General features: G+C 42.0%; 1 protein-coding gene across 1 annotated transcript; it reads right to left on the bottom strand.

Moving 5' to 3' along the window:
• Positions 1–144: 144 nt before the first annotated feature.
• PITPNA (phosphatidylinositol transfer protein alpha) lies at positions 145–26,432 on the bottom strand. Its single transcript, XM_075517669.1, has 12 exons — positions 26,213–26,432; positions 20,811–20,841; positions 15,067–15,212; positions 14,391–14,482; positions 10,825–10,832; positions 9,598–9,672; positions 9,137–9,220; positions 7,687–7,764; positions 6,640–6,750; positions 4,832–4,954; positions 4,031–4,100; positions 145–2,934 (listed from the first exon to the last, which is right to left on the bottom strand). Exons 1-11 carry the CDS (start codon positions 26,230–26,232, stop codon positions 4,053–4,055), a joined length of 816 nt encoding a protein of 271 aa, XP_075373784.1. The 5' UTR covers positions 26,233–26,432; the 3' UTR covers positions 145–2,934; positions 4,031–4,052.
• Positions 26,433–26,625: the final 193 nt, after the last annotated feature.

The following is a 26,625-nucleotide window of genomic DNA, read 5'->3' as shown; positions in this document are numbered from 1 at the left end:
GCCCGCGTCACGAGGGCGGGACGGCGCTGCGGAAGGACGGCGGCTCGCGCAGGCGCCTGGCAGCACCGAAGCGGCCTTCGCACCCCGAGGACGCACCGCGACCCCCCCCGCGGCACCCAAAACAAGGGAGGCGGAGGCGTAAAGCTCTGTCTAGTATTTTATTAGATTTCGTTTCCAATATGCCTGTATTGGAAGATTAGGAGACAAAAAAGGCACAAACTCACATTTAAAGAAACGACGAGATAATCTAACCCATTCTACAAAGTGTGTGTTGCCAAAGGAAAGAGCACGATGAACCCATCAGAACGTGTCGGGGAGGCCCAGTGGGGATGAACCCAGAGAGGTGCAGTGGCGAGGGGGCAAGCGGCCCCGCCAGCCAACGGGCCTGACCCGGGCTGCGGCGAGGTACCTGCCTCTGGACCCCCGAAACCCACCCAGCGTGGATCGGAGAGAGGGTCCCAGCACAACCGTCGCCCTAGAACAGACAAACAGCCCAGCGATAACCCCTGCGGGAGCCGGCAGGTTGAGGGGTTCTTGCCAAAGCCAATGAAAGACGCAGCAGGGTAATGCTGCGTGATCTTCGCTACGCTCGCCAGCAGGAACCAAGTGTCGAGGCTGAAAGGTCTTTACAGGATTTGTCTATCCCAAGGCTGAGGGATGCTTTCACTTTGGATTAAATTGGAAGGAAAGAAAGCAAAGGGGCAGGGAGGGGGGAAGTATTCAGGCTGGAGTTCCTGCATTTTTTTTTTTCCCCAGGTTTTCCACTAATCAGGAAAGCATTCTGTAAAAGCTCTTACTCTGAAATCAGAGGATCAAAAAAGGATTGCATGGTGGAATGTTACAATCTGCTTCCATAGCGATTAGTGTCATCGGATAGAAAGCCTCTTGGGTAACACAAATTGAAAGAACAAGTGTGCTATGTGTATTCTCAGGTTGTCCTCAAGTGTAAGAATCCCTCAAAACATAACCAACAAACATGAACGGAAGTCAGTGCATAAATTCTCAGTTAAAAATACTTTAAACTGTAAGTGGGGCCTACACTCCTAGAATACTTCTTGAACAGCTATAGAAGATGCCACGAAACATCCTGGTCCCAAATAGCCTCGCAGATTAAAATTTAGTTTCTTCACCTATTTTACAATAAATTTGTTTTACTTCTGCCTGGTGAGATTGCTAAAAATCCCTCAAACCCCACCCCCACCCTGCAAAACTGTCTGAGGTCGCTGACAAGAGCCTGCCAGAGTTACTGGTACAATTCAGAGCTTATTGCACTTAGACATGAGTAAGGCAAAATAACAAACTAAAAATAAAGGGATAAACTGCCCCCTCCCCAGAAACCAAACGCCATCCTTTCCCTCCAGAGCATGCCTCATCTTCCCTCGCACTGAAAACAGTTCAGATCCCAGCACGTACTTCTTCAGCATCGCACGGGATCATTTCAGGATCTCCTGCTTGCAGGAATGTGAAGGGCTGAAGGAGTCGGATGTATTACGGAATACCAAAAAGACTCCTCAAAAGTGGTGATACACCCACGACTGCGTTTGGCATTCAGTATTTCGTGTTAGTGCCGCCAAATACAGAAGTGGAAAATAAAGTGATTACTACTAGAAAAACAAGAAAAGAAAAAAAATCAAACATTGGGCCTTAGGCATAAGCAAAGAAATCGTTTTTTTCTCATATGTATTTAATAAAGCAGCATTTCTTTGATTCTGTTCTGCTTATTTGATTGTCTAAAGCTGATATCAACATAAGGATAGTTACAGTAAGTATTTGAGTTCATTAAATAACCAGACCTCTTTACATTGTTTAACAGTATCCTTTGTGATTTATAGTAACTGACAGATATACTAGAAAACAACTGCAGGTCTTTATAACTTGCTTTTTTATAGCATGGAAGGAGATATTTTAGTCAGTCTTGCAGTGGGAAGAATATTATTGCTGAGCAGAACCACTGACCCAGGCACCTGGATGTAATCAGATACCAAGACTTCACTTGTACACCAGCTTTTGCTACATCCCAATTTGTCCAGGGAGAATCACATTATTATTAGTGAAAATAATTTCAGCTTTCTAAGTTATGGGAAGTCTTAGTAAATAAAGAACCAGGAAGTTGCAACATATGTCAAGCAACTTTTCATAATGATTTTGTAAGACTGACACACACAGCTGAAGGACAAGATAGCTACATGGGCCAAAGGGACCATGTACCACTAAACTGAAACCCAACACTGATGTGCTGAAGGCCCTAGCATGGGGATGCCGAACGCAGCTTCTGTGCAGTCTTTAATTCATATGTGCTAAGACAGAACAAAGTAGTGCCGTGCAGAAGCCACACATCACGATTCATCGCAGACCAAGAACTATATCTGGCTACTCCTGATTATGTATTCAGATTACATGCCATTAAATTTCTTACCCTGGGAGCAAGGGTCAGAGCATAGCATTTTGTGGAACAGTTTTGCACTCTAAAATACTGACAGTTTCCCTCTCCAAATAGACATTCAAAGAATGGTGAAGGGCTGGGCAGGAACAAAGGTGGCAGTTTATCCCACTTGGAAAAGAAAAAAAAAAAAAAAAGAAAAAAATCTAAGTCACCACATCACAAGACTATTTTAGCTAAAAATGTCACTTGGAAATCAAACAGGGCCACATGGAAATTGGTCTGAACACAATGAAAAAAAAGGAGGGAGGAGTCGTAAATACAGCGATCTCTAAGTCACACGTCTCCAAGGAGCTACCTCCTTCATATACGTGCTAACATTGGAGTGCTTAGTACCAGACGGTCTATTTGCTCACAATATTAAGGGGCATCTAGAATTAGCTATGGGAGATTTAAAATCGCCTGCCGATTGGATATAGAAAGGCTTGATCCAGAGATGGTCCGTCAGTCAAGAGTGTGGATTCCCCGGGCCTTCCTGATGACTGTCTTGCAAACTAAAATAAAGAGACAACAGGGAAACATTTTAGAACTACTTTGGAAGAACAGTGTGCCAAAAAGGAGTGTCAGACTGAACCTTCAGAAAGCAAATGTGAGAGACGCTGTCACCAGTGCAGGCAATGGCAATACACCACTGCATTACATTGCAGCACTAATCCAGAGCAGAATTTCCAACATAGCCTAAAAATTACAAAGAGAAATTGCAATTTAAACAATCTAACAAGTCCAGAGGCTACAATACCATCGAGAAGATCACCAACTAATTTCTCTAAGAACTGGAGCAAATGTGAATGAAGAGGAAACTAAAAAGGTTTCAGTTGCATTAAAAAATTAAGCCTTCTTACTTGCCTAATACTATACCACATTTTTGTACAGTGTTTAAGAAAAACCCACCAAAACCAAATGCCAAAATGATTACACAGTTTAAGACAATAAGGTTCAACATTCCCAGCACTGCTTACAGGTTATCATCCAGCATGCTGTCTAGAATACAGCCTAGAGGTTTGGCCAACAAAGGCAAATTCGTATCTGCTCTCCAGTATGATAGCCCCTCCCCTGCCAAGTTAGCATACTCATAGTGAAATAGATAAAAAACAAGTAAAAAGCTTTAAAACTGTCATTGCTGCTTCTCCTCCAATGTGCAAGTGTTGCTCCAGGCCTTGGCTCATTAGTAAATACTGTTAATAAACAATGTAAGAAACACATTCCAAGCTTATTTGCAAGGAATGTTCAATTTCCGAATGTATTCTAACTATTTGCAGGTGTAACTTACTCTTTTGGGACTGATGAAAGTTTCTCTGCAAGTCATGGAAAGTAATGAATGCATTACAGAAACAAGAATAGCGGTAAAGTCTACAAAATGTTCTAATACATTTTTCCTACACTTTTCACTCCGACATTTCTTTAGAATAATTCTGAAACAAGACAGTAAACTTATTTGTCAACCTCTCAGTGAAACAGGTTCACTATAAAAACAATGAATACCACAGATTTGCCTGCCAGAAGCTATGAACAGGATCATTTCTTACCCAAATGTATTTTTTCTCCTAAATAGAGCAATACAGAGTTTTGTCAAACTCTCTTGATACCTACAGTGCACAAGGAAGAAGTCATGTTAGTCATCTGCAGCCGTCATTCCTTTCACTGGATCTTTTTCTCTCATCTGAAAGAGAAAACACTATTCAAGTACTGATTCTCACATTATGTTATCTCCAAATTTATTGGTATGAAACACATTAAGCTACCTCCTTTATGTAAGACACTGATTATATCTGAGCATCCCAAATCAGTGTTTGTGACTATGTACATGCAGGCACCATTTTTGGTTAAGCTGCAGGTCTGCTAAGGATCTGGAACCATTCTCCAAAGGGCAGAGTGTACATGAAACTATAATGAAATATCCTGAGGCATGAAGGGAGACAAGGGTGCAGTGCAGGACACAAATCATGGAACAATGTACTTGTTATTACCAAATTCGTGTTTCTCACAGTAAGAAGCCTGTTACATACCCCTACTACCTGCTTATACTACTTAGAGCTAAAAATCCTTTTACTGAAATGGTTTTTGCAAACTAATGAGGACAAAAATGACCATTCAGCTTTGGGTAAAAGCTAATAGAAGATATTAAAGCAGTAAATGAATCATTGCCACTCATACCCTCATTACCTGTGGTTCAATACATTTATTGGCCTAACAACAAACAGGAGAAGTCCATAATGATTAGAAGGCGATGCCAACGCAACGGAGTCATAGCCAATCATTCAAATCACAAGCAACATGACCTAAATAGCAGGAGGACAATACACACTATGCTATGACAATGCAGCAGTCTTTCCTCTCTCTACTGGAGTGGATAGACACAGTTTCTCACACCTGCCCTGCTTTTCCACTGACCTCATCCAGCTGTCTCTTGGTCTCCTCCTCCATCCTACGAATGTCCTCCATAGTCAGATCAACCCACTTATCAAGCCAGCAAAAGAGTTGCCGATGGAAGTTTGTGAAGAGACGCTTTTCTTGCTGCAAAAGGAGGAGGAATAAAACATACAAGCAAGCTTACTCATAGGGCAATTAACATGGATCTAACCAGATCATAACAATTTTCAAAGACGTGTACACTGAAGAACCAGCTCCCTCACCCACTTTTCTCTACAGCTGTCACAATTGGAAACTGGAGCTAGCTAATTTTTATTCTTTTAACAGAATGTCTAGAGACTTGAATCCCCAGAGAAATGCTTTTTTTTCCCCAACCCTAGACAGCAGCCTGCACAGTGCATTGAAAGAATTAGTGAATGCTTTAGTAACTTCCTTTGATTTGACAGTATTGTTCTGACTGAATAAAGTGCTCCAGGTTGGGGTTACTTAGAGCACGATACTTGGCCTGAAAGTGCAGAAAAAACAAATAGAATAAAAGTATTTTTAAAATAATCCTTGACTTGCTAAAAACTGGAGGTTAGCAAGCGCAAAGGGTTGACATGCACCTATCTTGCTTTTTTCTTTTGCAGTGACCTAAAAAAAAAGCCTAAACTTGTTTTCCACAGCTGAAAACCTTTCAGCAGAGGTAACTAACGTGCACAAGCTACTTCAAGTTAGGAGCAATTTATTTCCATTTTATAGGAGATAGATAAGCTAGACAAATCATTATATTAGACAGGGGTATACAATGCTTCTTGGAAAGTTCTCATTAAGGAAGGACACTTCAGTTTTACCAATTATGGTTTCCCATGTGATAACTTGCTCTCATCAAAAGCAGCTCAACTACTTTGACACAAATGTCTAGCTAAAGAGACACTCACAAAGAGAAAGGGATCCAAGACACCGCTTTGTTCAGGGCTTTTGTTACAGGTATTTGAAATCCTGCAGCAGCATGGTCATTCCCCCTTAGAGCTCTCTTTAGATTCTATCACCAGAGAATTGCTTTTGCAGAAGTAGCACTGTAGTTTATCAATATTAACCACTAAGAAGTCTCCATGATCTGAAGTCATAGGCATTTTATGAACATGGCATTGCCTGGAAAATTGCACATACTGATTCCGAGGTCTAGCATACTGATTCCGAGGTCTAGCATCCTGCTGCAGTTCATGGGTTATGAACTCTTCTGCCACAGAAAAAGCTCTTTTCAGGACAACAATTACTCATGTTTTAAGTTAATGAAGTTTCCCACCATCTGCTTATTTTCTAACACAGGATTTTCAAGCAGCAGACTGGGAGCTCTAGAACATGCCAGAAAGAAAACATGACTAGAGCTCTAGGACTTGCCAGAAAGAACCTCAGCTGATTAGGATCAGATAATTGAAGCTGTAGCTGTCTCCCCACAAAAACATGTCTTACCCCTGACCAGAATAACCCTAGTATACACGCATCATCTCATCATTCACAAATCAACTACCAAACGACTGCAGTTCTCAGGCTGATCTATAAAACAAAGCAAAACAGCCAGTTTACCCCCCATACATTACCCTCATACAATAGCCAATTCACAGAACAATCAGCCAGCCCTGCTCTGGGATTAGCAGCAAACTGAAGCCAACTTTAACTGATTGCTGTATATCAGGCAGAGGCCTTGACTGTATTGCCTGAGGTGATATGACTGGGTTTCAAGTTAATATCTCCAGACAGGATACACTATTAGAAGAAGCTGAGGGGCTAAAGCAGATGGGAGATGAAACATTTCCACATCTCTCTCCATCAAACAGCTCACTTACCTTCTGTATAAAGTTCTCAACTTTATTTTGCAGACCCCACCACTTGAACTTGACTGTTACCAGTTTGTAAGCACACATGTATGGACAATCTGTCTGTTTCCCCAGCTCCTTCTGCAAAGACACAAGAGATAATCACAACAGGATTCAGGTCCAATGTCTCCAAGAAAGCAGCTCCTTCAGTCATAATTATGAAGTCTTTCCACAACTCCTCACAATCATCTTGCATCCTTACACCTTGCCTATCTTTTATCAACAAGTTTTGTCACATCCTTGCTCACCCCTTTTCCAGGGTATTTATGACCACAACGAAAAAAGACCCCAGTTTCCTCCACAGGTGGCCTTCCCTCCATTTTGAGAATGGACCATTCCTTCCTCTCCTCTGTTCTCCATTTTTTCTTCCATTAAATTTATGTCTTTCCGTATCTTCACTGTTATGCCATGGCTACTTAGTTTCCTTAAAAATCTTTTGACAAAGTCCCTATCTAAAACGTTTTGGAAATAGGTATCATCTGAGTCATCCACATAATTATCAAGCCTTAAAGAAAACTCCACAAGGTTTGTAGGGTGGACTTTCCTACTTCCTTTTAGAGGAGCCATATCCACTCTTCCCAAGTGGATCATATCAACCCCAGCTTCTAAGTTTGCCTGCTAGAGATCAGACTTGCACACCCGTAGGTCCCCAGATCTCATTCAGGGTCCCTTTTAAAGACTGGTATCACATTTGCACTTCTAGAGTCTTCAGATTCCAAGGATTTAAGTGAAAGGTTAAACACTGCTGCTCATAACTCAGCTATTTCATCCTTGAATTCTCTTGGGTGAACCCTTGGGCTGAACACCAGACAGCTCTGGCGATTTCTTGGAACTCATTCTATTTGTACCAAACTCTTCCATTTCCTTTAACTTCAGAACAGATCACCAGCCGAGTTCTATGTTTCCTTCTACAGAAGTGAATCCAATGTTTTACATATATGTCTGTGGCTCCAAGCCCCAATATCTATACTTCAGTCATGCAAGCTGATACAGTTCCTGAACTCATGCAATACACACCTTCCAGTTGGGACCCAGAGGTCCACGTCCAGTCTTGACAGACTTAAATTTTGCTGGATCTTCTTCTGCCTTGTAATCCTATTGGACAGACACACAAGATTAAACACAAATTATCCTACTATTACCCAGCTGCTCACTGTCACAAAGGATTTATTTTTCTGGTGGGCAAAGACTAACCTCTAACTGCCTTCTCAAGAGCTACTGTTTTCAGACTTCAACATTAGGTCAGGCACTCTTCAAGGAAACATATTTCTCCCCCCTGTGCTGTGTCCTAGACCTATGTGAAGAAGTGGTAACAAACTGATATGACCTTTGTAAGGACTCCTTTCGGGTAAGACTATCAGAAGATCTGTAAACCCTCAGGATAGGTTTCCTGTAACCACTTGTTCTCTGGGAGCTAAACACTGCTGCTACAGGAAATAGCTATGCTCTCTGGTATCTAGTATTTTTCACAGCACTGTATCAGTAGGATGCTCACATATTGCACACTAGAAAAAGAAGTGCAGTCAAACTCATAATACCCCCAAAAAGAAAGAGGCATTAGTTATGCCCCCTATTGCACAGCAAATGATTTGCAGTATTTCCTTCCTGCATGTTGGATTAAGACTGGGGTGCGTACTCTAATCCTACCCCCAATTCAATTAAAATGAAAACAAACTCAGTGTCATGCCATAAGTGATCAACTGGTAGCATCTTCTTCAGGAGTCTTCTGCTCCAGGTGAATTCTCCTTGCTCTCTGGCAGCATCTAATTCAGAGTAGTTTGTATTTGCAGACACAGCTTGGTACCTGCCTAACCTATCAGAATTAGATGCTACTCATGTTCTACTCATGTTCCAACTCATATTTATTGGAAAGAAAAGCTAAAATAAGTATAGTTCTGGTTTAATACCCAAGGCCAATTTTGATAACAGGTAAATTAGCCATATTTGAATGGTATCAGAAATACTAAGTGGGGAAACTCAAACAACATTCCATTTTTATATAGTTGGGGTTTTTTTCCAACACTGTACAGAAATATCCCTTAGTTTCTTACAGTAACTGTAGTGATTCTTAGAACAAAGTATTAGCTACATGATTTCAAGATACACTTGTGAAGCCATGGGTCAGTTTCAAAAGGACGCAGCTTAAAAAAGATCCTGTATGGAAAGGGCAGTGCCATTTCTTGTTATTCAAGCATTATAATCAGCTGCAGTGTTGCAGAACTACATATATACACTGTTACATGCAATGTAAGGCTAAGCAACACATTTTACAGACGGTATTGACATAGCTTTTAAAAGAGCTCTTCCTCTAGCTTGCTTAAACACTTCTAAGGAATGCCTTTCCTCCTCTTCCTGTCCTCTCATTTGTCCTGTTACCTGTGACCATCCCTGGGAACACAGTTTGTACATTATCCCTCTTTTAGCACAAGGCCTCCCACGCTAGGGAGCTCTTACCCACCTACCATACCTTGGGAAGTACTTGACTCCGATCAGCAATGTCTATATAAATAGCTTCTACATTCTTCCATACATCTGGCTCCAGTTTATGAACCTGCAGTGAAAGTACAAGACTAATGTAACTGATTCAACTACAGAATACTCCCATTCCAAGACCGTAAAAAACCAGACAGAGATGCAGACACCCAGCGTTCCCCTTCCACGTACAGAGCGGACACCATGGTAAACACACAATACAAGATCTTCTAAAGAAGCAAAGGTGCTCACACAGAACAAGTGTTTGGGGGACAATTTTATTCAGCATATATGAGAAGCCAATGGGAGGGAGTCTCTGCCTTGCTAGTGCGATAAGCATTTCAAATCCAGGAACATAGCAAATAGACAGTTTCACACAGCAATTCTCTAATCTAGCACGGAAAGCAGCATTGTGACATTAAAGAGATGAATAAAACACACGACACAAGTACTTACATTCTCTTGTGTTCCAAGATCTGATTTATGCCAGGTTTCAATTTTGATCAGGAAGTCATCCTTCATATACTCATTCTGTCATCAAAATAAAGCTTCTTGTTATTCTTTGGATATATAACTTGTCGTCTTATTCGCTAGATAAGCAGTAGGAAAGTCAACTTAAAGAATTATAACTTGACTGGGGTTTGACTTAGGGAACTTCAGAATTATCTGTAAACACATAATTGCTTTTAGAAAAATTGTTTGATCACTAAATACATAAGAGCAAACAAACCACAAGCTGTTCACTGAAAAAAAACGTAAGTTCCATCGTTTTAGTGAAATATTTGGAGTTTATAAACAGCTTTTTCTTTAAAGGACAATATCTGCCACTCTAGAGTTTAGAAGGGGTAACAAGTTAACTAGACAGAAATTGTCTTTTCAAAGAGATTACTGATCTAGCACTGAGTACTTATTCGGATGCAACTCTTCAAATGAACAACAATATTAAACTGATGTGTTGAGAGTTTTTGACTCTGGGAAGGGAAGGGACAAGAAGCACAGTTCTGCCAAGTAAGCAAAAAACTTTCCATTTCTCATTATTACTGTGAGTAGAAAAGGACCTCCAAAGGTAACCCCATCCTCCCTCAAGGGAGTAGAAACAAAAGCACAAGACAGTGAAACACTCAGCATGTAAAAAGGAAATATCATATTCAGAAGTCATTACTCAAAGGGACATAATGGTATGAGCTAACTTTCTTTTAATCAGTTTATCTAGGCAATGGAACATTCCCACGTGTAAAGCTGAGCACTGCTGCAGTAAAGATCTCTGTCCCTAGCTACAAACTGCTTGTGGATATGCCACAGTTGGTAAGGGGGTTTAATCTACATGATCTTCCAATGACAAAAGCTAAAGTGCCTTTAGCTCAGGCTAAAGAGTTTCTTATACCCGGAACACTTCATTTCAGACATTACATATGCTTCCATAGGTCATCAGTAAAAACAATACTTACTGTAATAACTGGTCCAAGAAATCAACACATGAAAAGAAAGAGATACAGTACTTTAGTGAAAAAAGAATGTACAGCAACCATCGCCCTCCTCCCCCTATTAGCAAAACAGGGACAACTTCAGCTTCCCAGGGCGCTGCTGACACTACTGAGGAAAAAACCCTGTAAGTCAATAAAAAACAGCTAACTTCACCCCCTTCTCTGGAAATTCTCAGAGGAGCACCAATTAATTACATACTGTCACTACTGCTCTCTGGACTCCAGCCAGCTGGATGAGAAGGTGGAATAAGTATGTTCAGCTGACGGCATTTTACCAATCCTTTCTCAGCTTGCAGATAAGAAACGTCTCCATAGTTCTGAAGCAAACACATGCTGGATTTCAGGCCAGTGCAGACCTCATCACTCCCGCATGCAGTAACCAGACCCTCTGCATCTCTACTGCTCATGGTAACTAAACTCCCTGGATAGTAAGGCTCAATTATTCAACACAGAAAAGCAATTAAAGATCCTGTAACAGTCAGCATCTGTTCTGCCTGAGCCATCAGAGTACCTTAGCAATTCTACTCTAAGAATAAGGATGTCTGAAGCTAGAGTTGAACTTTGCTGGTTTGTTCTGAAGTTTAACACGAGGGCTTTACCAAGAGGCAATTTTGTTTTAAAGATACTATTACAATTTGTGAGTTTCCAACCCAACACCCTGCAGACAGTACCATCCCTTATCAGCTATCATGCACATCCAGCTACCTTAATTGCCCACTGCTGGGCCCTGGACTGCTCTAAACCCCTAACAATTTGAAAATTGCTTTTTACAGCAATTTACAGAAGGCTAATTATTTAGACTGACAAGTTGGGGTGGAGGGAGAGAAGAAGCAAGCAGAGCTGAGGCTAATTTTTAAAAGGCTGAATTTCATCTCAAAGAACATTTCATTATTTCTGCAAGAAGGAGTTTTTTCCTGCTAGTCCACACAAAATACTGAATAAACCAGCAGTAATTATCAACCAGAGCCTTCCCACCTTCCCATGACAAACTCCTTTTCCATGACTATGCACCATGACCATACAGCTGCCTTAAAACAGGTTCCTTCACCTTCCTAATTTCTTCTCTGTGGGGAAGACTCCTCATTTGTAAAGCAAACAAATTAATCTCTTTAGAAATGTCCATTAAAACTTAGATGCTCAGCTTGCTACAAATTACCGCCTGCACTTGAGGCATTACAGCAGCAACTCCTACACATTTCAGCTGCAGTTATAACTTCTCAATTTCTTGACATTTGGCCACAGGCATCTCATGCTGACACCCAGAAGAGTGGAACACACATCAAATTGCTTTTCTAAAAACATTTAAGCGATATTAATATTTAAGTCAGACTGCAGAAAAGAACCAAGGACACTGTTCTCCTTGGCACCAGCCCATGGTTATAACTATTAGGCAATCCTCACTTCATTTTTACTGTGTCAGTTGTAAATCCATACAACGACAATCTCATTTACAGTTCATACTCTCAAAGGAGCAAAGCAAGGCTTCCATTCAAAGTACATAAAACCAACACATTACAGCACAAACAAGTGTGCAGAACTGCAGGAAGTTATAAGGTAGGCATTTAAATTCCCTCAACCTTCAGTATTTCTTTGATAATGGTACATAATATGCATATTAAAGTAATAATTGAGCTTTTCAGAGGAGATACACGGAAGTGTAAGAAGGATAATCTCATATAATTAAAAAAATACCATGATGCACAATTAACTAAAAGTATTGCTTTATTCAAATTTAAAAGGCTCTATGTGATAGCTGATATGCAAGTAAGCAGTGCTCCAGAGAGCAGCACGCTAATATCACCTTGGTAAAGGAGGGCACAGGGAGAAGTACCACTGACTCCTACACAGTCAAACCAGGTTTAGTTCTTACTGTGCCCCTGGCTCTTAAGTTTCAAACTCTAGCCAGAGGACTGAATGCGAGCATGGCATTTTACATTGCACAAAGATTCACATGAGGCCATCCAAGTCTTCTCACGTACGACCAAAATATCTGAGCGTGTCCCAAAGTAAAATGATAATGCACAAGGCAGCCTACACCACATACATGGGTTCTTCCCTCCTGCCCAGTACTAGCGAGTGAAGGTTTCAGCAACTTTTCTGAGCTTTTCTTGATTCACGTCAGGCTGGCAGATTCTCTAAACAGATTTGTCAGCCTCCGCATAAAAACTGCCTTCTGCTCCAACCCTCACAACAAAGCGCTTTCTATCTCATATTATATTGGTGTTTATTACAGTTGAGGATTTTTTTTGTTATGTTATCATTTCTAGCATACCAAAATCTGAAATTTCTTCAACTGTGTTGGCAAGTCATGTACTTGATTTCAGCGTCACATTTTTTCCACTTAAGTAGAATGATAGCAGTGTGTAACTGAAGGATAAGCAGCTAAGAGTGACAAAACAAGCTAACTCCATACCTTTGTTTCAGAAATTGGTGGAGAAGAAAAAGAGGAGGAGGAGGATATAGCTAGGCATTATGTCTAACAAAACCTACTGGAGTTGACTTTGTCAGATCTGTTTCCCCAATTTAAAGAATTAATGAAAGAACTGTTTGCGTTTAAACCAGTTCAGTGTACTTAACATGGAAATAAACTAGACGTTTACTAGCTAATTTAAGTAATATGCAGCAAGAAAGCTGCATAAAAATGAGAAAGACAGGTTGTAAATAACTTTGTTTCAGCATCTTGAATTATGTGACACATTAAAAACTTACTCTGTAGTTGATGATGACAGTATCTGAATTTTGTATTTGAAATATCCATTCCACTAGACTGCTGCATGTAATTTCACGTACTGAAGTAACACTATCCTCTCCCACTGCAAAGCTTTTTCCTTCTTTTAAAACACCTCATTTAAAATTCTCTTAAGTAAATTGTTGAAAAATAAATTTTTCTATATTGAGTTTCAAGAACAGTTGGAATTTTTAAGTTTACTGTTCCCATAGCAACTGTACCACTACCAAATAGCAGAAAATGTGTCTTTCAAAGACACAAACAGCATAAAACACAGCCAAAAATACCACATAAATTTGGAGGCAAAGTCAAATTTGCAGTTCCTACAGCAACAAAGATCAGAAAAACAGTAGTGGTTAAACATTGTGGCTGATAACTTCAGTGAGTAAATAAGATACTAAACACTCCTGTAGAAAATGAGTTTGACATTATTTCACCACTTTGCACAGCTTCTAGAGCCTCACCCCAGACTTTACAGATGGATTCACTTTACGTTTGTTGGATGAGATTTGGGTATCTGTGTCAAGCCCCCAACCCAGAAGCAACTGTAGCATTACCTGTTCAACCTTCACGAACCTTGGATACTGCAATTGAGCAAATATCAATCGCATAACACTGCTGCTCCCATCAAACTGTACTAAGCAAGAGGCAACCAAGATCTTCCCTGTTCCCCTCTTGCATCTTCCATTTTTTTCCCCACCAGGCTATGCTGTGCTTGAGTACATAAAATCATCCCTCGTACATTCTTTTCACTTTTTCATTCTTTCACTTTCACACATCTGTTCCTTTAGTAGGACTAACATCCGTTTCTTGGTCTGTTCTTTTCCACTGTCATTCATTAGCAGCATTTCTTTTAATTCCACAGCACTGTATTTTGCTTTTCCTGACCACAGAAAGGGCTTAGAGAACAGAAATCTAAGGTAAGAGCTGAAACAGCTTCCCTACTGGTTGCCTCCTTCATTATCCCCTCCTACCCTCCCTCCCACCCCCAAGAAACCAAAAAGCCAGCAATCCACAATCCTTCCCCACTCACTCACCAGTTCTGCAGTAGGGATAGGCATTCCATGCTTTTTCATGTATATTCAGAGCTCCTTCAGGGGCCAGCATTCTCACAAATGCTGGCACTTTGCTGCAGAATTTGGAAATAGGAAGGAAGGCATTGATAAGGACTACATGTAAGGAGAGCTATGGCCTAGACACTCTGAGACAGGCAGAATACACCTGAAATGCAGATGCTAGAGTCTTGCACGTGTGCACATTGGTGGAACTGGTGGGGTTCTCCCCATGCCCAGTACGATGATTTCCACAGACTGCCGAATTGGACAGGTTAATCTAAACCTTCTTTACATAATGAAAGAAAAAAAGAAGGGGGGGGGGGGGGGGGGGAAGAGGCTGAAAACAGGTTGAAATCTAGGAGTCATCCTGCTCCTTATCCAAATTCAAGTATCAAAATACTGGGTAACAGGATCATATTTGCTTTGAAAAGCTCAGAGCCAGATTTTCTTGGGACAACAGCCACGCTTACAGGGGCGGATAGGGGTACCAGTGATGCTCACTTCCAGCTGTACCATGTGCCAGCTGCTGTTATACTCCCGTCTTACCTCCATGACTTTCAGCCTTTGCATCATCTGTGATTTACACAATTGCTGCAACCCTATTGCATCTTCCTCCAGTTCCTCTTGCCCAACTCTGGGAATAAAATGTTTCACATACCTCTGTAAGTGGTAGATCTTGTGTGTGTACTGCCCACGCTCTCCATCTCTTTCGTAGGGTTCATTCACCAGGACCTCCACTCCTTCACCTCCACCAGTTTCATTTTTACTGGCTTCTGCCACAGAATACAGCTGTCCCACTTGATACTAAAGAAGTTAAAGACACATTGTTGTGATAGCTATAATTTAGCAGAAGTAATAACTTTACCAGAAGAAGCCAAGGATAAATTTATTATCTGGGGAGATGGCAGGGAAAAGGACATACACTTGTGTGTCCAGATAAGCTGCTCATTTAATTGCATTTTGATATAGAAAGCTTGAGTGGTAGTTAGAAGGAAAGCACCGCCAATAGGATAGTTACCGTTAACCCTTAAATCTCAAGCTCCAAACCAACACAAATTGAGAAGAAAGTAAAACAGATTAAAGGAGCATCAGGACAACATTTAAAGAAAACACAGGAGACCTCAGGCATACAGTAGCAAAATCCATTGTTTTTCAATCTTTTTGGCACACAGGTGTCTCAATTGTTCAGGTCAAATGGAAAATAATGCACTGCCAGTCCTAAATTAATAAGCATACAGTACTTTATCCAGAAGAATCCCAAAGAACTTCACATGAAGTTTTTTGACAAAATGGCAGTATTCTTTCACAGGAATCACTCAAACTACTTCATACTATACAATCTCTTTCATAAGAAGCATGCCCAAATGATTCACAGGGAATAGCAGAGGAAAATCAAGAATGTGAGCAAAACAGAACATTCTTCTCTGCAGAAGATGTAAAGACTAACACACTCTTGCCTCTGGTAGCTAAAAAAGGGGATGCAGAGCTCAAAAGAAATATGATCAAATGAAGAAAATTCACACAGGACTCTTGGAGGCGAAGTCAGACGAGCAGACAAGGTTTGAGGATGAAGAAGCTAAAAGCACTAAGTCAAAACGAAGCATTCAAAGTTAACACAGTTAAGTCTTCAAAACTGAAAGTGAGCAAAACCAGCAAGTGTTGCCAAAGGAGCAGAGAGAGGCAGTCTGAAAGCTAATCCACAAAGTGTTAGGCATCAGAAGTGCAATGATTAAAAAAAAAACACACCAAATCCCAAAAAAACTCCAAAACATAACTAGAAAGCAATGGAACACTGTTCAGGCCTTCTTCCTTTTCCCCAGCATAGGACTGTGCATCAGAATCAGGAATAGCACTTACCACTCCCTACACTGAAACCCAGGCTAGAAAAGTGGAATACTGCTCAGAGCTGACAACCCAGAAATACCAACAACTGGGCTGGTACATCTTCAGCAATGAAGGAAGATTTCTACAGTGGTTAAATTTTGTTGTCAGAGCATCCAAAGTAAAAACAGTACCCAAGCTCTATGGTGTTTTGTACCATCTGGTGCTAACAAAGACCAAGAAAACATTTATTCCTATTAGAAGAGGAGTAGACGGTAAGCCAAAGTAATAAGGCTAGATGTCCTGGCCTCAGTTAATCTGGGGCAGGGCAAAAAGCATACCAGAGGGATTTAAACAAGTGCTCTGTACAGTCTCAAGTTCAACACATAGGCATATTAAGTAAGCCTGACTACCTGTTAGACTATCCCTGAAAACAAAACAAAACAAACAGCCATCCAGTAAAAGTAATCTGTAAGAAAAGCAATCTACAGACCACTTCGGAGCTAAGAGCAACAGCTCTGCTGGTTCTCTCCAGAAGGTACTACTGGCCCAGGTTATACAAGGACCCCTCACTTGGCTGGACAGTTCCTGCACTGTCACCAGCAGATTGGGTTTCAGTCTGGATTTTGGGCTGCAATACAATTCTCTGCCTTCTGACATTTCATACACTACATTGCTTTCCTTATGACTCCCTACAGATGACCCATACAAAACAGAATACTCACCTCCCTCCAGGAGAGCAAAACATAAGAGTTGTGAAACCTTAGAAGCAAGTTGATTTAGTAGAGTAAGACACACGTCCACTCATAGAGAAGAGAACTTATCATGAGTTTGGCAACTACAGCATTAGAGGGGAGGACTGAATGGCTTTGACTGCTTTGCAGCAAGTCTCAGGACAGGTCTCCAGGGGCACAAACTAATTCCTCTTAGTAACAGTCTCTCATTCATTCCTTCTCCCTTTTAAATACGTGGGTCAAAGTTCAGACACTAAGAGGATAAGCCCTTTGATTTGGCATCTTCACCATTTAATCTTCCCTGTTATTTCTGATCCTTTAATCGCATTGATAAAAGAGGAAAAGGCCCAAATAAAACTGTCCCAATGAACAAATCCCATAGCATCTGCCCACAAAAGTTAACAGAAAAACTGATTCTGGCTCCATGAAGTCCAAAGTGTCAGGCAGACCCATCCTTGCAGACCCGAGAGCTCCCAAAAACCTTCTTCTCTTCTGCAGGAAGTTATCCTGCTTGATCTGTGCCACAACACCTCTTATACAGCTGACAGCATATCTTCATCACACCAAATTTCTTTCAGAAGGCCTGATCTCAATGTAGCCATCTTCAAGAACAGTTATTCTCCTGAAAGCAGCTTTGAACACAATTAATAAATAAGAGTCCTTTGTGTTTGGCAAGCTCCTTCCCATGTGAGAGGAACAAAGAGGCAGCACAGAATGTGTACACACAGCTCTAATCCATACCAGCATTTCAAAGTGGCAGCTGGCAAGACACCCACACAGCCGCTCAAGTCCACACTCTCAAAGTTGGCACTGTGCAACGTGATGTTGGTCAGAGTACAAGAGTAAAGGTTAGCACCTAAGATAAAACAAGGTTCTTTTTCTTTTTGCTCCCTGCAGTGCGACAATGTATAAAACAACACAGGAGTGCAGCTCGCAGCCTGCACTTGAGCAGGACCATGTTTTGGCAGAGTTTCCTAGTAGAAGACAGTCTGCTACAGTCTAACTCCTACATCCCAGCCTTCAAGTTTTAGTCATCACCAGGGCTTCTCCTCCACCGTTTTGTTCCCATCTTAGCAGTTATGTGGCTAACTATTCAGCGTTGATCTCTTTATTCATCAAGTCACATCTCCCCAGTGTCTTCCTGATCACTGGTTTCCTCTTGAATTCCTTACTACTGGTTAAGCTCCATTTGCTAGGGATGAGGGGACTGAACACAAAATCCCCAGCATATCACAGAATGACACAGAAGACTCCCTCAGCCCTATTACAATGCCTCAAAGTCACAATTAATTCATTCTCTATCTTATGCATTGGCATCAGACTTTTGGCAACAATTTACATGCTGAAGGTGTGAACTCTTAAGTCTTTCAAGCAAAAATTCCCCATATTAAAGTGAAATCAGAACTCCTCTTGCTAGCCAGAGATGCTTAATGAGCAGCTACGTGGTCAAGAGCCACAAGTCTCCAGAGCCCTATTTAAGAGTTTTGTGCTCAAGGAAATCCTTGAAAGCAATGAAGTTGTAAGAGCTGTTTTGTAGTACAGACAGCAGTGAAGTGACCAAGTGATGCACAGATATGTCAGCATTTTTCCACACAGGAAGGGGGATGAAGCAATACACAAACTTAAAGCAGCAGTCATCCTTTGAGTCAATACTGGAAATAAACTTTCTCCTTAAGCATACCTTTAAAACTACCGTATCACATAAGTACATATGCAAAGCTAAGCGAATTTTAGAACTCTTTCCACTTAAGGAACTGTTTCCTGAGAACCTTGAAAAGGGGCATCATTCAGGGGACATGGTGACCATATGGAAATCTAGGGAGAAATTAAGTTTGGTCAGGTTGGCGCTCTATCCACAATCCAAGCACATTAAGATGTTCTCTCTAGTATTTTCATTCCGTCTCTTCTAATGATGTTTATTTGCTCTTCATTTTATAGACTTTTCAGCAGGTTACTCAACTCTCTGGAACTCCTCCGATCCAGAGGAGAGGAATACACCTTCTTAAAGAGATGACCCCAGGGCATTCTCAGACAGGGAGGTTGCTAGAGACCGACAGATTTACATACCGCCCGAAACCTCAATTTTCCACACAGGCAGCCTACACACAAGGCTCAAACATGCCTGGCACTGAACAGCCAGGCAGGGAGGGAAAAGAGCATAGTGAGGGACTCGCTTTAACTGGATGAAGGTTAATCCTAGTATCAGAGAACTCAGAAAAACCCTGTGCTGGGTTCTGTCCAGCCTAACCCCCTCAAAGAAACAATCTGTATACTGATGCTTTGACTTTCTCTTTACACAGCTTGATACCTAGGAGGCATATCACTACGAGGCAGGGCTCCTGCTATTCACGCTCAAGTCTTCTGTTTATTGAGCTCTGGAGTACATTACCATTTACCCATAACTTTCTCTAACTTGCAAGTTTACATCTTTTGCTTACTTGCTAAAGCTTATCATGTTAGTCCTTTCTTTGTCAAGGACTTCCACACACAAGTAGCACTCAGGCACAATAAAAGATCCAAACATACCTACTCTGAAACTTTAGCTGGACTTCTGTTAAAACTGCTTGAAACAGATTCATGCAGAAAGCATATAATCTACAGGTAAGGAGTAAGCACAAGACAGACTTCTGGCATTAACAGTCTCATTAACATAGTACACAGACCTAAAACCACTCTCTGATCAGAGGTCTAGGCTTTCCATCAGCATGTGATGCCTGTCACAGAAGACTGATCCACAGGAACAAGGAACTCAGCTTAGACATTGCTTTTCTTTTACTAGCCAGTCTCATGGCTGCAGGAATACACTACACCAAGTTCTAAACCGTTTCTGTCAAAGGAGTAGAGAGCTATAAAAGGGATGTGCTTAAAACAGTGCTGCCATGATCCGGCTCACCACTGCCTCTGCCACAGTAGCTGCTATATTCAGGGGAAAGAAAAATGCACAAGAGTGCTGTTATCGCAGCTCTCCCTAAGAGTTAGAACAAGCTCTTGATCGGAGCTCACGAACCAAAGGCTTACAGCCGAAAAAAATCACAAGGAAAAAAAAACACCACCTCCAGAAGAAGGAATCTACTACAGAAATGTTATAGACTCAGTCAGTTCAATCTCTCATCTACCTTGCTAGTATGAACATTAAAAAATTGAAAATGGTTATATGGTCAGATTCTCTGCAAGTGTGCTGTTCAGTGCAGAAGGGAGGAGGGAAAGGTAAGTTGCAACTCCCAGAGAAAAGAGCAGGGAATCAGCCACAGACTTTGCACAGCTATTCCATGGCCAGTTTGGCAACCAAAATTACCATCTCCATCATAAACTACATTTCTTCTATCAATTAGAGCTTTACCTAAACAAAAAGAAAGTTTTCTTTTCTGCAAAAGCTAGAGAAGACAGGTCTTAAAGAGTCCTAAGATATACACAATCTTTCTTTTGCTATACCAGCCTCACAAATCAGAAGAAACTGTTGCTCTTTGTCTAAGAGTTTAAAACAAAAGAGCAAAACACAGTTTAAAGGGTAATTTAAATCTGTACTAAAGCTTCCTCTTTATGTTTAAAAAAAAAAAAGAGAGAACAATAATATTAATCAAAAGGAAATTGCACTTTAGAACACTCTGACAAGTCAAGATTTGTAATCAACACATCTGAAAGTACTTTATAGGAGAGAGTATCAGTATCCTCAGGCTTAAAGAAATTCAATTTGGTCAAAATGATGGTGAATGAGTAACAGCACACAGGGGTCCTGAAGACAGCTATATTCTTCTCTTGCATTTTCCAGTTTTTGTTCATACAAACTGCTTTGAGCACAAGTTTATTTACAGTCCTAAAGAAAGGAAGCAACAAGAAAAGGACTTACCTCCTCCACAGACACAGGCAGGATAACGCGGCTGAAAGGGAATACAGAAACAGAAAGTTAACAAATATCCCTGCAGCTGCAAAATGTACATGACACATTCCTCACGGCAATGGCTACACAGCTCTCCTCTCCCCCCAATATTCCAGCATCCACCTAGTGCTGGCATCCCTAGCACTTATTCTTTAGTCCCAAGACTATTTATACAATAGCCTCAAAGAGAATCAATACATGATATAGCATAATTGCAATCCTATACTAAAACTGTATAATTCTCATAGACCCTTACTGGTAATATCTTACCAGCCTACAAATCTACACAGCATCAAAACAGTTGCATGTTCCTTCTCACTACATCCTTTCAACAGTCACATCTTATTTCTCATCAAGTTGTTGTAGAGCGTTGCTATGTGCTTCAATAATTTTGCAGAGATCTGTGATAGCCACAAGCCACTGCAAGATTTGTCCTATCCAGTAGGAAACAACATTAAATAGAGAACTATACGGAAGGCTTTCTCAGAGCTGACTGCGAAGGAAGGTCTTGCCATTTCTATATGAGTCACTTTTTTTTCACATTGTGGTTTCCTGAATGCCTCTTAGAATCAACTGACTAGACTACAGAGCAAGAACTGCCAGAAGTCACGCTGAGATTTTTTTTAAAAAGACAAGAAGAAAACTAAATTTAAAGCTGATAAAGATGCATGCATGTTAAGGCCTTTAAAAATATTATATATATCTCCAAAAACTAGATTTGTATTTGACCTCTGCTTTCAGTAAGGATTATGTTGAAACAAGGAACCAAAGCAAGATACAGATATGAAATGGATACGGCTACTGTGGGTAGAAGAATTCCCAGTTCTTTGGGAATTAGTCTCAAACAAATTAGGATATAATGGGATCAGAAAAAAGTCCCCTTTATTAATAAACTGATTTTTAAAAGCAATACTGGTGAAAATTGAATTTTTCTTCTATGCTAGAGGAATGTTACAAATAAGATACCACAGGCCAAACTAAGAGGGGCAAAAGTTTACAGATTATGCAAGATTACTGATGACAGCAACGCTTTACGCTGGCTGCGAAGCACTGCAGAAAGAGCTACTGAGAACTGCAGATGAAACTCAGTGTCAATAAAAGCAGAATAATGCACAATAGGCACTTGTTTTCCCCAAATACATGGGGTTAATGAGCCCCAAATTAGCTATCGCCAACAAATATCTTGGTGTCCTTATGGAAAAGCATCTGGGAACATCAGCTCAGCAGCAGTGCAAAAGTAAACATAACATCAGAAATTGGAACACCATACATACACACACACAAAAAACCAGACAGTTATGCCACTATGATCTCTCATGCATCAACATCTTGAATATTGCATATATATTGCATTCATATAGTTCTGGTCACCTCACCTCAAAGAGGATACAGAACAAGTGAAGGAAGGCAAAAAAGATCATTGGAGATGGGAAAAAGCTTCTGTGTGAGAAGAAAGTAGTTAGACTAGGCTTTTCAGCTTGGAAGAAAAAACAGCTAAGGGGTTAAGATGTGGTATAAAGCATTGGAGAGTCATGAATGGTGTGAAAAAGTGAATGGAGAACGAACAATAACTATGTCTTACAACAGAACGAGTCAGGACAGAATAAAAATCATTAGGCAGCAGATTTAAGACCAATCAAGTGTACTTCTTTACATCATGCATACTTAAGTTATAGGATTCCTTGCCAAACACAAGAAGTATAAGCAATTTTTAAATGGGATTTGATCAATTCATGGAAGTCCGTATGCCACTTACTGGTAGGATATACTGAACAGCAATCATTCTACTCACTATTTATATGTTGTTTCCTAAAAATATCTGCTAGAAGGCAAGACGGAAGAGGACCTTTGGTCCAATTCAGCATGGTATTCCTTAAATAAGGGAGAACAAAAACAGAAAATGGGTTTCCACAGGTAGACCATGCCATCAAGCATGACATTAGGTTAGTTAACTGGATAAAACTGCAGTAAGAATGAAAAGAGGGACATGATGATAAGAAAAGGCGAAAGACCAAGAAACAGGGAGGAAACAAAGGGTTTGGTATGGAGCTCAGGTATTTTTCTTTAGAAAACCTGGCGTAGAAAGATTGATGTAAGCTAATGAAATTCCATTTAGGAAACGGGAAGACACTAGATCTGAATATTATCTTAGAGTTCAATGTTCATGAACGGAGAAACAGAAACACAAAGAAGTTAAATAGTTTACAATTTGTGTAGCCTAGCAAACAAAGAATGCGGGGGATGACTAATACTTATAGGTAGTCAAGTGATAAAGAAGGAGGAGGGAAGACTACTCAAGAGGATCCGGAGGAAAAGCTTTGCAGGAGCAGCGACGGGAGCAAAGACTCCTAACTTTGGGATAGAACTTGATCAACTTATGATAAATTATACAGTGTGGTTGCCTGCCATATCAAAGGCTTGAAAATGATGAAGAACACTTAAGATCCCTCCTAGATTAAAATCTGCCTCAAATGACAGCAAAGGAAAGTACAGCTGCAGAGAAGGTCAGTGTCATTATCGTCACTTAACAGGAAAGGGAAGTGAGTCTCTACACTCTGATTCTCCTCAAGGTCTTCTGATGCAGTTTAAATCAAAAGGGAGAGCAAGCAAGACCTCAGCCAGCATTTGCAAACCCTGCAACCAAAAAAATACAATCAAACAAATGAACAAAACCCATGTAGCTTATCTGTAGCATGGATAGCTAGAAATGAAAGATAAGTCTGACTGATAAGACATCAAATGAAAACGTTAAAGCTATCACTGCGTAACCATCAGTACAAGACACTCTACAGAAAAGATGATACAGATTGTCTGACAATAAAAGATGTGATATTAGGTTTTTGTTATATTGCTCTATTTCTGTAACATCTCCTAAAATACCTACGGAGCACATAATAATACCCATTTGATTTAGTAGGGGGGATGTGACAAGGGGTCACAGAGATGGAAGAACAATCTGCTCAGTCGACATGCAGTTACAGCTCACTTCTATTTTTACCACCTACACTAGGTAGGCAGTAAGGCACCTGTATGCAGTGTTGGGGCAACCAGAACTAATAAAACAACAATAGCAAAGTACTTCAAATATCCAGGTCACACCAAAACAAGTAGTTTCTATATGCCTTAAACAACTGCTTCCTGGAACATGAGGTTTAGTCATAAAACATCTCAAATAGCATGTAGAATGGACAACTTTCACATACAACATCAAGGAAGATATATACCAGAACCAATACAGTGACACAACTCAGAATGTGCAACTGTAAGAGCTCGGTGGGAATCCCAAGAAGTCAAAAATAAATGCTCATTTCTCAAGTACAGTAGCAACCTTGACTGTCCTTAGCACCACTTATGTCTTAATCAAAACACAAAGAAAGGAAGAAAAGAAACAGGACAATACAGCTAATGACAAGACTTAAAAGGTTTGGTGACCCTTCTGAAAATAGAAATGGAAACCTGTAAAAAGAAACAAATTTAGTAATTCTGGTCTTTTAATCTTTAGTCTTAACATTTACACTTCCCATTTTGTTTCTGGAACAGGCAGTGTGAAAGACCAGTGTGAAAGACACAGTTGATTTGGTGAGGTAAATGATAATACCAAGTAAAATGACTTGTGGAAGTAATGCTCATCAAAATGAATTTTTCATACTCTCAGAAATCTGAAAATTCAAAGTACGTATGCTCCCCATCTTTACGAGACGCCCTGTAGGTAGCATAGCTCACTGGCAAGTGAGCTTTACTGCAGTACAGGGCAAGAGATTGTAAGCAGAAGCATGAAAAAGATACATGAATGTGAACAGAAATAAACCAGACAGGTGCTGTAAGAGGAAAAGTACATTAACCAACTAAATTAATAGGAAAATATCAACAAAACAGATGTTATAGAAGAACAAGTTAATTATCTTTTCATGCACCCGAAACTAAGCACTTAGCCCAGGCTTCTGTCTGCTATCCAGTTTAACACTACAGAAAGTAACGGCGTCTCGATGTTACAACGACCAGCGCTGCTGCTGCTCTTAAATTCTACATCTCTACTGTTGGGTAAAAATAGCAAGTGTTCAAGGATTGGTGAAAAAAAGGAAGTTAATCAAGATTAAAGACAACTACAATGATCAGTAAAACCCTCAACATAGTTTTAATATTTAAATCCACACCATGGTCCACGATCTGGCAAAGTAATTGCTATAAGGAGGACACTGTCATGTAGGTAAATGTATCTAAGAGAAGACCTGAAAACCCACTTTATCATTAGGATCACAGCTATCTTCTATAAGGGGAAAAAAAAATAGAAAAAAAACCCCCTCTTCCATCAGTCCAAAACAAGTTTAAAACGATAGAATGCACTTCACTTAAGAATGCACTTAAGTTAACCTTAAGAATTCAGGAAAGAAATATGTGCAGTAGTATGCAGAGCTCGAAGACACCCAGCCAAAGCGCACGGGTCCAAAAGAGCACACCACGTTAGCAAGCAGAAATCAGCTGAACGAAAGACTACGAAAAGCGACATGACTAATAGTTACACACACACGCTCACACAGATCGTCCAGCCTGTTTTCCACCCCTTCTTCCCCATTATGGGGCAGAAGAACCGCAGCAGCCTCAGGGACAGCAAAGAACTCCAAGGTGAGGTTTCCACATCAAGAAATATTTGGGAGCTGTCTCGATTTCTGCCACATTCGCTCTCGTTGGAGTCTCTAGTTAGAAATTACACAGCTAAAGGGGAGGAGGGGGATCAAAGCCAGGCTGGCCACTCAGCCCTGTTACAACGAGAAGGGGGCAGCGTGCCGCCGCCTCCCACAGAAACCGCTGTGCCTTGACCCGGCGGCTCCCAGCCGCGGTGCGAGCCCAGCTCCCGACTCCGGCAAGGCCCTCGGCGCCATCAGTCCCCCCCGGGCCACCGGGAACACCCGCCCCCTCAGTGCGGAGCCGGCGGCGAGGACAAGGGGCCGGGGAGGCCATGGGGGGCACAAGCCGGGCCGCCCGCCGCAGGGTTCCCCCAGCCGCCCGGCCGGGCACCGGAGAGCCGCAGCGGCGGTGCACTGAGGGGGAGAGCGGGAGGCCGGTGCCCGCCGGTTGCCCAGGAGGAGGGTGCCGCTGGCAGCCGCCGGTTCCCGGGGCGCCCCCACCCCGCCGCCGCCGTGACCTTCACTCCCGCCTCCACCGGCGCCGCGGCCCTCACACAGCGCTCCCCCCCTCCCTCTCTCCGCGGCCCGACACCGGCCGCAGTGCAGGGCAAGGCCGGGCCGCTCCCCGCGGCCGGTCACCGCGCCAGGCCCGGGCGAGCGCCGCCGGGAGCGGACGGGGATGACCGGAGCACAGCCGGAGGGGTGAAGGGGGCCGGGGGGGGGGGGGGGTAAGCTCCCCACACTCACTATTCCTTGATGAGCACCATGACGGCGCCGCCGCGCGCCTCCCGCCCGGGCCGGCCCCGCTGAAGGTGACAGGCGCCTCCCGGCCGCTCCGCTGGACCGCGCCGCACCGGGACGGCGGGGGGGGGGTGGGGGGAGCCGGGGTGGCGGGAGCAGGGGCGGGGCGTTTCTGCGGCAACGGCTGCGTCATGGCGCCACGCAGGCGCCCTTACCTCAGCAGCGCGCGCGCGCGCGCCGCGCGGGAGGACATTGACCGCGGGTGAGGGCGGGGGAGCGGGCGCGAGACCTTCCCGCCCTTCCGCGCCGGCGGGCGCGAGCGAGCCTTTCCCTCAGCCCGGGCTAAGGGAGACGCGCTCCCCAGCACTGACACTCGCCCGCTCCCTCCTCGGGGTTTGTGGCACGTTTGGTCAGCGACT

This window comes from Mycteria americana, chromosome 15 (genome assembly GCF_035582795.1).
Source record: "Mycteria americana isolate JAX WOST 10 ecotype Jacksonville Zoo and Gardens chromosome 15, USCA_MyAme_1.0, whole genome shotgun sequence".
NCBI lineage: Eukaryota > Metazoa > Chordata > Aves > Ciconiiformes > Ciconiidae > Mycteria > Mycteria americana.
Note: the sequence above shows the minus strand (reverse complement) of the source record. Positions and strands in the feature narration are given on the sequence as shown.

What these genes read in the sequence shown, in the direction of transcription:
- PITPNA (XM_075517669.1), bottom strand. Translation starts at nt 26,232, where the DNA reads ATGGTGCTCATCAAGGAATA. An exon ending in GGAGTCAAGTACTTCCCAAG is followed by an intron (nt 7,765 to 9,136) that starts GTATGGTAGGTG and finishes TCTGTCCAATAG; the next exon opens with GATTACAAGGCAGAAGAAGA. An exon ending in TTGAGAACTTTATACAGAAG is followed by an intron (nt 4,955 to 6,639) that starts GTAAGTGAGCTG and finishes CTCCTTTTGCAG; the next exon opens with CAAGAAAAGCGTCTCTTCAC.